The sequence below is a fragment of the Octodon degus genome, unplaced genomic scaffold, assembly GCF_000260255.1.
Source record: "Octodon degus isolate 3935 unplaced genomic scaffold, OctDeg1.0 scaffold00315, whole genome shotgun sequence".
Classification (NCBI taxonomy): Eukaryota; Metazoa; Chordata; class Mammalia; order Rodentia; family Octodontidae; genus Octodon; species Octodon degus.
Genome location: NW_004524891.1, coordinates 657,465 through 672,308, shown reverse-complemented (window position 1 = coordinate 672,308; position 14,844 = coordinate 657,465). Strand labels below are relative to the sequence as shown.

The 14,844-nt window shown below is 53.3% G+C and overlaps 1 protein-coding gene across 5 annotated transcripts in view; it reads right to left on the bottom strand.

The window, feature by feature from the left end:
• Ptprf (protein tyrosine phosphatase, receptor type F) overlaps positions 1-14,844 on the bottom strand; it is a 92,742-nt gene that overhangs the window by 52,498 nt on the left and 25,400 nt on the right. For all 5 annotated transcript variants that reach the window (XM_023707870.1, XM_004647609.2, XM_004647610.3 and 2 more), the window contains exon 6: positions 3,852-4,040. In XM_023707870.1, coding sequence (XP_023563638.1) covers positions 3,852-4,040 — 189 coding nt within the window. The remainder of the gene's footprint in view (positions 1-3,851; positions 4,041-14,844) is intronic.

Genomic DNA, 14,844 nt, shown 5'->3' with positions numbered 1-14,844 from the left:
AGAGAGCTCTCTGTGAAGCCTGTGTATACAGGGAGGGAAGCTGTCCCCTGTGGTGCTGGGTGTGTGGGAGCACAGGAAGCCTCCTCTGGTTCCTATCCAGACTTGGCAGAGTTTGCAGACTAATAGCCTCTTCGGCCCCAGCAATGACCGTGAGCTCCACTTGGAGGTCAGTTGCTAGCTGGCTGACTCCATCTCTATTTCTCTCCAAGCTTGCCCTTGTTCCTCTAGGGCCCAATCCAGGTCTCAAGTTCAAATGGTCCGCAAGGCTACTGTGGTAGCACAATGTGCCAGTGGCCTCCGTTGTGTGGCTCTTGGTCTGTGGACTGTGCCCCAGTCAGACATACCGTAGCCCACATCATAGACACTGGAGGAATTCTGGGTACTAGTTAGTGGGGACCCAAGGTCTAGACAAGACTGTAGCACTAGTGGGGTCTAATCATGGCTCTGGCCCCAGGATGACCTCACAGAGGAACTCCAAGCCTAAGTCTCCATGTGTGACCCAGCTAGTGGCTCTCTCAGCTCAGCTGTGAAGCAGGCATGATAATCACAGCCTGTCCTATTTCGCAGGACACTCAACAGCAGCAAAGGTGGGAAAGCATTTTGTAAGCTGTTGGTGATGTATAAATCATGAAGGGTCTTTTAAAAGCCAAGCACTCAGGGCTCAAATCTACCCCACAAAGGGAAGTTTCCGTAAAATACACATAGAACAGCTTCAGCACCCTTCTAAAGGTAACAGGACAGGGGCAGCTGCTATTGGGATCAAGGATTACAGGCAGGAATGGGGACAGAGTCTTCCTGCAGAGGAGGATGGACTGAGGACCCTCAGGTGCCATACGGCTTCACCCAGGAGCGAGACCCTAGGCCCAGGACTCTTAGGCCACTGCATCCATGAAGCAGGAAAGAGTGCACATTCATCTTCAAAGGCAGGTCCCAAAGACCAAGTTTTAAAAAATCATTCACTCAGTGAGGGCACAGGCATCCGTTTAGCTGGGCTTGTGCTGCGCAGACACCATTTCTGGGACTCTCCTTACCTAGGCTGGATGCGCTTTGCAAGGAAGGCCTGGGACTGACTGCCCATACATCACTCCTGGAGCTCCCCATGACAATTCCTTACCTGCAACTCCTGCTGCTGTCTCCCTGGCCCCAAAATCTTAGCTGAGTTCTAGGCCTAAAAGTTGATCTGCTTTCTAGATATCACCCAGTCCAGTACAAGTGATAACCTAAGCTGAGTTCTAGGCCCAGACACCACTCCGAGCAGTCAGTCCCAGGCCTTCCTTGCAAAGTGCACCCAGCCTAGGTAAGCTGGAGCCGAATGGTGAGAACATGAGGTACAGTCCTGAAGGAGAACTCTGAAGCTGAGAAGGGTAGAAGCCTTTAAGACTAGAACCCAAAGGTGAGTGGAGGGCCAAGAGGTGGGCAGGGATGGTCCACCAAGGCTTGCTGTAAGTTGAGAGAGGCAGGAGGCAGGAAGAGCTCCATCCAGAGTCCTCAGTCCAGGTCAGGCAGGGAATTCACACTGACTGCCACGGTCTCATCATGTGTGCCTCCTTCTCCCCACCCTTGGTGCTGGAAACTAAACCCAGGGCTTCATACAGGCCAGACAACTGCTCTACCACTGAACTACACCCCCAGCCCTTGTTTCTTCTTCAAGATAAGAAAACTAACACTAACTAATTAAGTTAATTCACTTGAGGCCACCAGCAATTAAGGGTGCAGTTCAGTCCTGGCGAGATTAAGCTACAGATACAGGCAGGGGAAGACCAAGAAGTGTCTTGTGTGCCCTGTCCAGGAACACATACTTGACCATGCAGTCCAGGGTCAAAAGCCCACCACTGTGATCGTCAGGGAATGGGAGGAACAGGAGCCGAACACTGAGGGCTACTGGACGATGGATTCTCAGGAACAGCCTAGAGGCAGGGAGGGCAGCACTTGATGTCTGGGATAGGATGGAGGCAGATGGAGAAGAGGGCACCAAGCTGAAAGCCATGTAGGTGACACACCAAGGGACACTGTTCCTTACTGAAGCAGCAGTTGGGTGTCTCCTACATGTTAAGCTGGGCAGCTGTCACTCACAGTGGTCAGTGGGAGATGGGAATGGGTATCTGGGAATATCACTTGTACTGGACTGGGTGATATCCAGAAGGCAGATCAACTTTTGGGCCTAGAACCCAGCTAAGATGTTGGGGCCAGGGAGGCAGAAGCAGGAGTTGCAGGTAAGGAGATGTCATGGGGAGCTATAGGAGTGGTGTGTGGGCCTGTCCAAGTTGGGAGAAAGGCTATGTCTGGGCAAATGTGTGGCTCCCAGCTCCTGGGCTGGAAGAGAATATGCTGCAGGGGAAGGGCATGTGGGAAGCAGGAAGAGCAGAGCCCCAGGGAAAAAAGAAGGGGCTGGTGGAGGAGGAGAGAGGGAGGCTGGCCACTGCTGAGAGAAAAAGGAAGATGAGCCTGAGCAGCACCTAGGGCAGTGCCAGGCAAGGAAGGAGTGGCATAGGGCCTGGAAAACAGCAAGCACTACATAAAGATGCCAAACGTCCAAGACTGAGTCTCCCTAGAAGTGCTGCCCGCGACTGTCAATGCCAATTCCAGGGTGGAGCCAGGTCTGTGGGAAGGACTGTCTGGCTGTGTGGGGAACCTGCCTGGGGACCTGTGAGGAAACATAACCGAGCTGAACTGAGCCGGGCCAAACCAAGCCAATCTAAGCCCTGTCGGCCGCTGTGTAGGGCTGGGCAGCAGCCACAAACACTGTCAGACCGTTTCCTGCCTTGATTATGGCTGTTTTAATTAACTGCGCTACAGCTGCCTCCATCTTGTTGAGTTTTAATTAAATTAAATGAGCTAACACTTCGTTGTCTGTCTCAGGCGGCCGTGGCTGGGGCCGGAATCCTGCCTTGCTGGGTGGCTCATTTCTCCCACTTTCCCCTACATACCAAGAGGGTGTGTGTCCCACAAGAGTTGGGGACGAGGGGGCTGACACCCCAGGGAGTGGCAGGACACCTCTGACGCCAGCAGGCCCCAGATGCACAGCCACATCACCCTCCTCAGCACTGTTATCACAGCTGACAGGCGGTGGGGGCTCTGGCCATCCTGCTCAAGGGCCAGCATCCCAGCTGGCAGGGCTTCTGAAGCAAGGCCTACAGGTCCAGCCCGTGCTAGCGGCAGGTACAGAACGCAGCCAAGCTGATCCTGAGCCTCCTTCCCCACCCACTCTGTTCCTATAAAAACTGAATCAATTTTCTTGGCAGGAGCCTCACAGGCAGATCGACCAGCAGGGCGACACCTCCTGCCTGGTCACGGTGGCATTCTTGCTCCCAGGGCTTCAAGCTGGCTCGACTAAGGCACGAGAAACAGGTGGCCCTGGTGGCTAAGGGGCAGCAGCAAGTCCCCCTAGTTCCAGGACCCTAAGTTCCAGCCTTTTGAAGTCTGATGAATTGGACATCTTTGGCCTCTTTCCCTGGCTAGCCCCTACCTTCTCAAGAAACAAAGAGAAGCATCAGCCAGGCCCTGTCTCCAGCCAGGCTACATGGCAAGTGGAGAAAGCGTATGCGCAGGCACCTTGGCAGAGCCCGTCATGCTGCCTCATTACACGTGCTAGGTGGAGCAGAACTGGCCCCAAACCTGCAGTCTGACAGTACCAGGAAGGCAAAGGTACAGCTGACAGCAAGCTCTCACCACCATGCCCTCTTCCCTGGAGCAAACCAAGCTGACTTGCAGCCCACAGCCCAGCCCCCACCCCCAAACCCCCAGCTTTCTGATCAGCCTCAGGCACCCAGGCCCAAGAGGAAAGGCTACACTCTCTGGCAAGATGCCTTGTTGAGGTCTTCATGGCCCCTTGACCCCTGCCTTCTCCTCACCTGAACGTAGCTGTTTGATACGGCCGTTGCTTGTGGCAGGATCCACAGGAAGGAAGTCCTTGAACCAAGAGATCTCAGGGTCTGGATTTCCACCAGCGGCACACAGCATGGTGGCTGTGCGTGCCTTCTCTACCACCTTCAGCTGAGGCCCCATGTCAATGGATGGAAAGCCAGGCGGGAGCTGCTCCTCTGTAGGCAAAGAGCAGGATGTGCATTAGGGCTGGCTCTGCCTGCATCAGGACCTCTCTGTGGCAGGTTCTCTAACTCCCAGGTTAGCTGGCACTAAAGGACCCTTCTCTCCCCAACCCCTGACTTCTAAGCATGAGGCCTATCCTGATGTAAGGAGTCAGGGCCCTAAATCCCTTTGGGCAAGGCTGGGGAATACAGCAGGGCCCACCCTTGCTCCATGATGGAGTTTCCAAGTCTGAAAATCAACCCCTCAGACTGAAGGCATCAGCATTTATCTCTCCAGAACCTGGGCAGAAGAAGAAGGATCAATGTTCTGCTGGCTGCAGCTGAAAGTGCTGCATAAATACCAGGATACAGGCGGGTGGAGTTGCATAGCATCAGTGGCCACACAGCCCTGGCCAAGGCCAGCCCAGGTGGTGCTCCCCCGCCTGTATCCTCTTCAGCTCCACCACACTGCACAGCCCCAGACCATTGAGCCTGCACACCTGGTCCTACCCATGACCCCTCTAACTGTGGTTCTGCCCCTGATATGTTCTCTGTGATAGCCTCGGCTCTTACCCTTCTCGCACTCAGTTCTGACCCTGGCACCAAGTCAGGCCTGGCAATCATGTCTGAGCATGAGGAGACTAAGAATACTAAGAAATTCTACTGAGACACTGGAAGTTGGTGAGGGGAGGCAAAGCTCCTCCCTGGTACCTTCTCCCAGTTTTCTAGGGAAGAGTCACCTGTACGGAACCAAAAGGAATGGCTATCAGCAGCACAACCTGCTCCTACCACATACCGGCTAGTGCAGCAGCTCTACCAGGCTGGGCTGCCCACAGCCCAGCGCCCAGAAGCAAGACCAAGCAGGACTTTCCGTCTGTACCACCACCTCCTCAGTCTGTGTGTGTTCCTTATCCTGCCTCTGCTTTCATCTCTCCACAGAACTTAAATGTGCACCTTGTAAAACCACAGTAAGGACCAGATCTGAAAGAACGAGGCAGTGGAAGTGTCTGACACAGAACCTGCACCCAGTTAATATTCTGCACATTGGTACAACTTGCAAGGGCTGAACCACTGGGACAGACAGGTACTAAAACTAGGGCTTGGGATCTCTTCTCCCATCCTGTTATGGAAAAGCCATCATATTGGTTTCCAAAATTCAGCTGTGCCTTTCTGCCAGCATAAATGCTAGGCACACCCAGTGGGGACACAGGGAATATCTGCAGTTTGCCTACTTCTTAGCAAAAAAACTTAGGCTTTGTGGTGGGAGAGATCAGACTAGCACCACACTAAGCCTCCCTCTCAGGCATGGCACAAAATGGGTATGTGGAAACATTTGCTGAGGTCAGGCTCCTATGCCAGGGAAAAAGCATGTGGTATCTTCAAAAGGGACAAAAGTACAGGCTGCAGAGCAGGCCTTCCCTAGAGAATCCCAGCCTCAGGGGAAGTGATTAGGGGTCCCACAGGAGGACGCTGGAGCAGTCCTAGCAGAAAGGGGTAAGACACGCCTCCACCTGCTGCCAACTCCCCAGGAACTCCACAGAGCCCCAGAGATATCCTGAAGAGGCTGGAGCACACCAAAAGGGTCTCAGGCTGGGAGCAGAGAGACTCAGCACAGCTGTGCCTCCTCAGCCTTCTACCTTTAACCTCTCCCCTCACAGCCCTCTGAATTCCACATGGAAACCCAGTATTTCCAAGGCTATAAATGTGATTTCACAGCTCCCCAACATTCAGCTCTGATTTCTGAAAGGATAATATTAAACAGTGCCAAGAAAATGCAGGGGATGGAATGAGGAGAACTCGGAATGCACTCAGTAAGATCTGAATAAGACCAGAGACTGAGAACTCCATCTTGCCCCTCTCCAGCACCTGGGCAATACAAGGTTGATGGAGCTAGCATGTCCACAAGGGTGCCAAGCTTGCTTTTCCTGGACCTCACTTCTACCTGCTCAGCCCTCCTGAGCAAATGGAGGAGAGGTGCTGGCCAGGGCTGCCAGAGCCAGAGTCACCAGCAAGGTATGGATTAAGGAGAAGAAAAGAACTAATTTGCAGCCCTGCCTTTCTAGGAATCTACTCTGAATTCCTGACATGGGAAAAGTCTTTGGGATTTATGCCAAATTAAGGACAATTAATTTCCTCCCTCAATTATTCGCCCTGGATGGCTCTGTCCTTGGCTCAGATCATCCCCCAGGCACTGCCGCCACAGCCCAGGACCAGCAACTGTGAAGGGTTGTCTAGCAAACAGCAGGACCCTAAAGCCAGGCCCTTGTGCCAACTGGACTTCCAGGCAGCTCTGGGAAGCTTGCCACCTGCCACTTCCAGGTGGGGAAGTGGGTATGCCTCACAGTCCTTGGGGGGCCTTTTTATCACTGAGCCTCCAGCACATTCAAGCCAGGAACAGCAGCCACTCTTGATGGCCGTCCCATGCAGCACCAGACACTTGGGGTGCTCACCCCTCAAGCAGCCACAGGAGCTAAGCCACAACGGCTGAAGTACACAGGGCAAGGGCCAGGAGAAAGCCTCAGGCTGACAACACATCATCACTGTAAACCTACTGACAACTGAGAAAACTGAAAGCCAGACAAAGGAACAAAAGGTTACGTGTACGGAACACTTACGCTGTCATAGATATGACTTAATCTTTACCTAAACCCTATAACTTAAAGGAACAAAAGGGGGCTTGGAGAGAAGAGAAACCTGTTCAAGGTCACTCAATTAAACCAGAGGTGGAGCTTTGCATGACAGCAAGTGCTAAGGCCCCAGCCCCAGCACTCTGACCTGTGGGAATAGCTGGGTAGGGCAGAGAGAGTGGTCGAGGTGTATCCCTAAGGAGCCTTGCCCTGCCCCCACTACTGTGCCCTCTGCTGGCTTCCAGTACTGCAGACCCCCTGAGTACACAGCACACATCACTGCGGTGTTTTCATTACAGTGAGGAGAACCTCAGTGCTCCCCACACATGGATATCCTCTTCACGCATCCACATTCCAACAGCAGGATGCATAGGTCACGCTAAGGACCCTCTAAATGTCCAGCCAGCACTGGGGCTGCCAGCCTGGAGGGCCCCTCCCCCTCCAGGCCATCCGGTAACCATGGCGACAGCAGAGCAGTGGTACCGCTGCAGCAAAGCATGAGCACGCAAACACGAGCCTCCTCGGTCTGACTGGGAGCCGCCCTTTCCTCCTCTGCTTGGGCAGAGCACTCTCCCCTTCCCAAGACCTGGCTCTCCAACTCTTTAGGTTCCCCAGCTCCTGGGCATGTGCTGGGTGCTGATCTCCTACTGGGTCAACACCTGCGGAAGGGCCCACAGCTACCTTCACAGACTTGGATGCAGTCTGTCTTCCAAGTGTGCCTCAGCCAAGCCCTCTACACCCTGGTGAGGGGGTGTCTGGACAGAGTGAAGCACACCAGGGCATTAAGGGACTTCAGAGGCACCAAAGAGCTGTATTCTGACTCGGCCTCCCCACATAGGGAGCATCCACACACAACCCTGAGGGTCAGCCCCACCTGCAGAGATCTATGTGCCCCTCTAGTGGGTGCAAAATATATACACGAACGGCTCCTATTCCCAGGGCCTTTAGATACTGCAGCAGGGAGGTCTACCTCTTCCCTCTGTCCCACAGCTACAGGGAGATGACTGAGTTTGTTTGGGGTGGGAGGTGGTTGGTGTGTAAGGCCAGGGGTATGTTTGGCTAAGATCCATACAGGTGATGGTCAGGCCAACTCCACCTGATTATCTTGGAGCCTTCCTGGAGGAGGGAGAGTCAAGAATAAGAAATTCAAAAACAAACGCTTGGGAGACACAAAGCTGTGCAGGGAGAGGGGATCTGAGTCAAGGCTATGGAAGGGTGGAAGACAGCAGCAAGTACAGTGAGCACGGGGCCTGTGTCAAGGGTCCTAACATGAGGACAAGGTGGACAGAGGGTCAGCTGGGGCTGCAGTGACTGGAGGAGGGGAGGCTGCTGAGAGCCCCTAACAAGCACATACAGGTCTCTTTGTCCAGCACAGCCTGGGATGCCTGAGGCAGAGTACTGGCCAGAAGGAGGGGCCGCACCAGGGAAGGTAACAGATGGAGACGCCTTACAGGGTCCAAGGCCAGCAGCGCCGTCTGTCGGCGTGACCTTCTCACCCGTGTTTACCAGCTTCACAGCGCCTCTGTGCATGCAGGCACACTCAAACTTGCACGTACAGAGGTTGCCTGGGGCGGTGCCGTCTGTGAGCCTCTCCCTCTCCCCATTCCTGAGTGTTGGGCCAGGCCGCACCATGTCTCTGAACACACAGACATCTGAAAAGCATGCACAGCCAGGAACTCACATACACACAGAAAAGACAGGTGCAAAAATAGAAACCTCCATGTGCATGTGGAGGGGCATCTGCAGTGACAAGCACCTGTGGAAACACTCGGCAAAGCAGATCCAGAGGCGGTGGGTGCAGAAATGGAAACACTCATGTGGAGACATGCAGTGTCAGAAATACACATATGCTGAGACACGTGTACCTGGTGACACATGCAGGGACAGAAACATGAAGGAACCTCGTGGGTGGTAGGGCTGTCAGCTCCCCTTCCCCTTCAGGCTCTCCACAGAAGCCAAGGCCAACTCAATCCTGTCCCTGAGGCAGCTCTATCCTCAACAAAGCTGGGGCCCAGGTACCTTCTGGCAAGCCAGGCCTCTCCAGACCTGCCAGCTCTCACTCAGGGAGCCCAGCCCTCCCTAGGTTCCCAGGCAGTAAGGGGAGCCTTGTGCCCATCTCCCTTCACAGCTTTCAGTCAGCTGTTTTTCCAAGAGAAAACTCCCACCTCTTCCAGCACTCAGATTTCATCAAACTTGGCATCTTAAAAGCCTGTTTTGTTTCTGAATCTGAGCTGTTTGGGGCTTGTCGGCAGCAGAGGCCTCCTCCTCTCAGTAATCCCCCTCCCTCGGGCTTTCCTGGAGCTCCACATGGCTCTACTCAAGGCCTCCCCATCCCACCCCCAGTCTAGGGGCCACCCCTGGTTATACACATATCCATATCCCACTTTCAGGTGCTGGTCCATATCAAAACATCCTGGAGATCCCCCACCTTGGGTCTTACTCCAAGGAAATCCTTTTTGTCCATGTACGCCCTCTAAGTCTAGGCTCTGCTCCCAGTCATTCAAGACCACTGACAGCCTCCCACTCACTCCTCAGTCCCTGCTGCCCTGCCGCCTCTCCCACTGCCTCTCCCACTGCCTTCAGCAACAAGCTCGCCAAGGTCAACACAGCTCCTGACTGAAATCCAAAGGACAATTCCTAGCACTCATCTTGCCTGCCTTTGCCTCCTCTTTAACACATGCATTTCTGTCTGCTTCTATAGCTTCACAACTTCCCTACCTATCTCTCAGGAACCTTCTCCCAACATAAGCAGTCAGTTTCTGGGACTCCTCCTGTCTTAGCTCTGGCTCCCTGAGATGTACCATTTCCTGGCCTTCACAACTTCATCTCCACACGTCTCCCTCAAGTGCCAGGCAAATCTGAACAAAGCCTCCTTAACATCCTCCCCTGGACATTTTCGCACACCTGACTTGACAGATTTCCAACTGGACTCAACTCACCCCCTCATACCTGGTCCCTTTCCCATATCTGAATCTAGAAAATGGCACCACCATCTATCCACTCCCAGAGGTGAGGACCCACAGACTTCTGTTCTCAATCCTACAGGTGCTGGGCAGGCACCCACTTTTCCCAACATGCTCATAACCCCTTCCTCCCTCCTCCTGAACCCAAGGTCAGAGTCTGACCAATGTCCACTCTCACTTGGACTGCATCCACCTTTCACTGGTGTCATCTGCTGGTGTTCTTCTACCCCACTCTGCACACACAGGGACCTTTCTGCAGCCTAAATTTTGTCATGTCATTTTCCTTCCTAAAATTCTTTCTTCCCTGGCAACGAGGGTGAGGGGAGCACCTTTGCAAGGGTGAAGAATGTGCACACACAGGAGCAATTAAAACTTCCAGAGTACAGAGCTGTTCCCAGAGCTGCTGGCTTAATTGTGGTCAGGAGAGGGAAATAAGCAAGGTAGCCACACACACAGCTGGCCTGGGAAATACGGTGACCACAGAGGTAGGGGCCAGGCTGGGCCCTGGGAGGAACCCTGAATCCAGGGCTGACAGAAGAGGCAGGAGCACTGTCCATAGCATAAACCTGCTCATTCAGAATGGAGTCCACTGGGCGCTTGAAGATTAGAACTCGAAACAGTGAAGCATTCCAGGAACCAAAACATCCAGGCCTGGTCTTTAAGATCCCCCTGGCATTGCCTACTGACCTCTCCCATCCCTAGAACTTCATGGTCCTGAAATCTACTGTGGTTACAAGGAGTAAGTAGAAGGACACATCACAGAGGCCACAGCTGCTAGACCAGCAGCATACGCATACATCGTTGCTAGCTATATGTGTATCTACACTTATACTCTGCTGCAGGGGAGGGGCAGAGGTTAGCATGGATTCCAGTTCTAGGGTCCTGTCTGTCCTCTATAGTTGTCAATCAAGTAGGTGACAGGCCAATCTTCCACAAAACCAATCTGTTACCCAGACACACATGCAGTATACAGAAAAGGGTACATACACCCTGCCCCTAGGAAACCGTCTTTTGCTTGCAACAGCCCTTTACTCACACTCCTCATTCTCAATTAGGCCTGGGCTAAGTCCCTCCACCACGGCTGGAGGGAGCAGACCAGTCTGAGGTAGAGAGGAGGGTACAACAGAAAGAGATGACTCAGGTTGCACCCATATAACCAGGCTGGGATACCTCAGGACAGGGTCGTATGTTGCCCACCAGTCCTCTCTGTCCCTGGAGCTGTTTCCAAAGGGACTGGAGCCTAGGGTGTATCAAGACACGCTTCATCACCCTACAGGTCCCACAGCCTACTGGAGTCAGAGCCACTACAGAACACAGAGGTCCAGGCTCACAGCTGTGCTGACATGTCCTAACCCAGCCAGTGTCTCACCAGCCTGCCAGTCACTCCTCACAAAAGCTGCCCCAGGTAGGCAACACAAGCAAGGCACTGCATGAAGACAGCTATATTCCTGGGCTCAGAAAATGGCCATGGCTCAATGGAAAGGCACAGGTGGTACAGTCCTAGGCAATAAGCAGACACGGAAGCCAGGTGAGAACAGGTAGAAGGGAGCAGATAGGGCCCTGAGGCCTCCCAAAGACAGTTCTGGGCAGGATCGCATCTCATGCACCCCTGCCCTGGCCTGGCTGCAGCAGAACGACTGAGGTGTCACTGCAGAACTATTCAGCCCAAACATGCTGTCCTATGTCCTCTGGGTCCAACTGAACTGGCTGACCAGCAGGGTCAAGTAAGGATCCTGAGGGGGTCCCAGGGAGCATTGTGGACATCTGCCCAGCCCCAGACTGCCCCTACATTCAGCTCAGACCACTTATCCTCTTACTCTCCACACAGCTTGTAAGGTGCAAACCACCTGCTATAACCCCCTCCCCACAGCCTGCCATGTACACACACACACCATCTGCTGCTGCTGCGCGTGCAGGCACGCATACACACACACACACACACACACACACACACACACACTGCCCAGCAGGTCCACACCACTTGCTGTACGCAGCATGCCCTCCCCCACTGTCTACTGGATGCACACACAGAGCCTTCTGTACACACTTCTGTGCACAGCTCGTGAGGCACAGCCCTGCTGTCCATGCTGTATCACACACCACCTTACACATGGCACACAGGTCCCCGGCACCATACCTGGAGCACATGATCTGCTGTATCTGTGACAAGGGGAACACGGCCACTGGAGCCCTTGCAGCTGGGCCACCACGACCAGTCAGAAATAGCTCAGCCCTGCTCCACAACCTCTTCCTTCTGCTCCCCGTGTTCAATACCTCTTCCACAATGCACCTGGCCACCAGGGCCCCAGCAATACCTCTGGCAATCCAGCCTCCTAAGCCTTTCCTAACCATAACTCTTCCTGGCCTGGCCCCCTGCCCTGGTAAATCTGTGACCTCCAAGCTGCACTCAGGACCTTACTGCGCCCCCCCCCATTTCCTGGAGGGAAAGGCCCACAAAGAAGGGCTGCCTCCCCTCCCCCAGTACTCCCCTCCCTTGTGAGGGAAAATGTCAGATTCCCTGTCTCAGTGGCTGCAGCAGGCGGGTTGGAGGGGGAGTGATTCAGCCGCCGCCTCAAGGAGCGAGAAGAGCTTTTCCTGCCATTACCCGGCGAGGGAGAGGCTGGCGCGCTAATGGCTTCAATTACCACTCAGACAGGAACGCTGGGCGGCAGGGGCCCTGCTCATCACAGCCCAGGACAGGCTCACCCCAGCCAGCCTGCACTGCACACCCCCACCCTGCGCTCAGGCCTGTGGGGGAGGCGAGGCAGAGCACTGACCATCCCACGACTGCCCCTGGGCTGGTCCTACTGTGGAAGAAGGGTACAGGGTATACATGGCAGTGTCCCAGAGGCTGCAGTGGGGGTGGCCCAAGAGAAAGGAGTAGAAGCGGAGTAAAGCCCAGCAAGAGGGCAATGGCTGAACGAGGGCCAGGGCTCCCTCTCCAGGGCGTGCTGATCCCACATTTGAGTCTAGCAGATCATATGGGCTGCTGGGTCCAGCCCAGGCAGCTCTGAACCACTGATTGGTACACCCAGCTCACAGTGAGCAGATGTGCACAGCCCCGTGCGTGTGGAGGGCAGGTGCAGCGTGTGGGACAGGTAAGGGGCTCACTCCTTATCCAGCGGTAAACAGGCTTCACCTTTCTCTACTCTTGAGGCCCCAGGCTGGCCTCTTGTCCAGTGATCCTTTCACCCAGTTCCTACAAGTACCCCAGCTTTCCTGGCTTTCCTAGGAGAGGTGGGGCAGGGCTGGACAACTGGGCTATTGCCTGCTGGCCTGCCTCCTGGCACTTCTTTCTGCCAAACTCAAAGCTGGTCAAGGTTATACAGACCAGCTGAGCAGGTCAGCATTTTGTCTTCCGGGTGCTATGTTTCAGGGGTGGGAGGGGCTCGCTCAGGTCTACAGCTCCTGTCCCTGCGGGAGCACTGACAGGGCAAGGACCTGCCTCACTCCTCCTGCCTCATTCCACAATTCCCACACCCCAAAGGCACAAACTGCCTGAGTTAGAGGCTGGTTGTGCAGTTGTAGCTTAGTGGCAAAGTGTGTGTTTAGTGTGTGCAAGCCTCTGGGTTCAATCTCTAGCACCACAAACACACCAACACAGAACCCTAAGCCTAGAATGAGAATCCCTGGTCTAGAAAAGCCCTTCCTGGGGACAACTGCTATAAGTGTAAAGAAGCCCTCCACCCCCAACCTCTGAAAGACCACCTTCATCCTCATCAGTCCTTTCAATATCATACTGGCAGGTAGAATGAGAGCCCCTGAGACAGGGAACCTGGGACCCAGGGACCTAGGGGTCACCTGAAAGCCACAGTTCTGGCCTTCTGGCCACCATCCAAATGCCAGGGGAGGGTAGATGGCTCCCTGCAGAGGTAGATGCCAAGAAGAGGCACTACTGACATACTTGCCCCCGCTTCAGTCTGGAAACCAAAGCAAGGAGTGGCACAGAAAAACCTCAGTCCTCTGGGCCCCTGCCTCAGTCTCTCCAGACAGAGTAGACAGTAAAGATAGCCCCACCCAGACTATGCCAGGCAGCACGGAAGCCAAGTATCACTGACTCACACGTCTTGGCCATCATGCTATCATGGTCCCTCAAAGCAGGAGGGCCGACTGGAGCTCGGCAGAGCTCACTGACTCATATGAAACAGAGATGCAAGAATTACTGGGTGGACGTGTGTGTAAGCAGACAGCCACAGTGTAAAAGTGGCCAACATGAAAAGATGTTCAACTGCTCCTATAATCAAATAAATGTAAATTAAATTGTGATGCCATTTTTGCCTATTAGTTTGGCAAAGAATTTTTTTTAATGGTAATTCCCACTGTTGGTGAAGATGTGTATAAAAGAGGTTCTCTTATACCCTGCTTCCCCAATGTATAAACTACTAATTTTTTTTTTTTTTTTTTTTTTTTCGGAACTGGGGATTGAATTCAGACCATTGCACTTGCCAGGGAAGCGCTTATTCTACTAAGCCATCTCCCCGGCCCCTGCATATGCATTTTTAAAGTCTTTACTATTTCTAAAATGTACTAGTTTGCCAGGGAGATGGCTCAGTGGAATAAGCGCTTGCCTGGCAAGCGCAAGGGCCTGAGTTCAATCCCTAGTTCACAAAAAAAAAGTGCATACGCAGGGCCAGGGGTATAGTTCAGTGCCACGGTGTCTGCCTGGCAAGTGCAATTTCCAGTGTCAAAAAGAAAAAAATTGTTCAAGAAACAAATGTATGCACCCAGCCAGGTATGGTGGTATATCTATAATCCCAGCACTCTGGGAGGCTGAGACAGGAGGATCACAAGTTCAAGCCTAGCTTAGGCAACTTTAATCTGTTTCAAGATAAAAATGAAAAACATTTTAAGATGTAACTCTACAAAAAGCCTGGGTTAAATCCCCACTACCACACACACACACACACACACACACACTCCACCACCACCACCACCACCACCAAAAGCGTCCTTGGCCTTGCACTTTCACTTCCATGAAGCCAGAGCAAGGAAACATGAATACCCCTACCTTCAAGGACAGGTATAACACCTAATTTATTTTTTTAAAAAAAGCTGGAAATAACATGTGTCTAACAATAAGTGAATAACTAAATGTATTAGGTTACTTCCAAGTGATAGCTTATACACAGCCATTAAAAATAATGCAAAGGGCTGGGGAGACAGCTCAGTGGAATAAGTACTTCTCAGGCAAGTGCAAGGGCCTGAGTTCAATCTCCGGTTCCACAAAAA